Source organism: Aptenodytes forsteri, unplaced genomic scaffold (genome assembly GCF_000699145.1).
Source record: "Aptenodytes forsteri isolate BGI_AS27 unplaced genomic scaffold, ASM69914v1 Scaffold475, whole genome shotgun sequence".
Taxonomy (NCBI): domain Eukaryota; kingdom Metazoa; phylum Chordata; class Aves; order Sphenisciformes; family Spheniscidae; genus Aptenodytes; species Aptenodytes forsteri.
This window is the reverse complement of record NW_008794113.1, coordinates 76,410-76,882: the sequence shown is the minus strand read 5'-3', so window position 1 is coordinate 76,882 and position 473 is coordinate 76,410. Positions and strand designations below refer to the sequence as shown.

General features: G+C 70.4%; 1 protein-coding gene across 1 annotated transcript in view; it reads right to left on the bottom strand.

Moving 5' to 3' along the window:
* LOC103896046 (oocyte zinc finger protein XlCOF6) overlaps positions 1 to 473 on the bottom strand; it is a 28,376-nt gene that overhangs the window by 26,555 nt on the left and 1,348 nt on the right. Inside the window, exon 3 of the mRNA XM_009275811.1 lies at positions 108 to 199. Within this exon, the coding sequence (XP_009274086.1) occupies positions 108 to 199 (92 nt within the window). The remainder of the gene's footprint in view (positions 1 to 107; positions 200 to 473) is intronic.

Below are 473 nucleotides of genomic sequence, written 5' to 3'. Positions count from 1 at the left end.
CGTGGCCGTGGCAGGGGAGGCTCTGCCGCCGCTCAGGGGGTGGGGTTGAGGCGTGGGCGTGCGATGGCTGCTGCGCAGTGGTGGTGTGGTGTTTGTGTTTGAGGTACCACGCTGGCTCCCGCGGGGTCTCGTGCCCCCAGTGTCAGACTGGGCTCCGGCCCCCTGGATGCTTCGCTGTCAGTCCCGGCCCGGGGATCCCCTAGGGAGAGGAGCCGGGGGGTGACTTCACGTGCCAGGGCTCTGAGGGGGGGCACAACCCCAATCTGGGGGAAACGCAGGCGGGAACTTCTCCGGGCAGAGCGAGGTTTGGGCCCTGCTCCTCTGCCCCCTCGGTGGGTGCGTCTGTCCCCAGGGAGGGACCCCCTCTCCAGCGCTCTCGGGGGAAAATCCTGCCCAGCCGCACCGTTGGCAGCCAGCGGCTGTGCCAGGCAGGTCTTGCCGGGGATGAGCATCCACCGGCGTGTCCCGGGGGG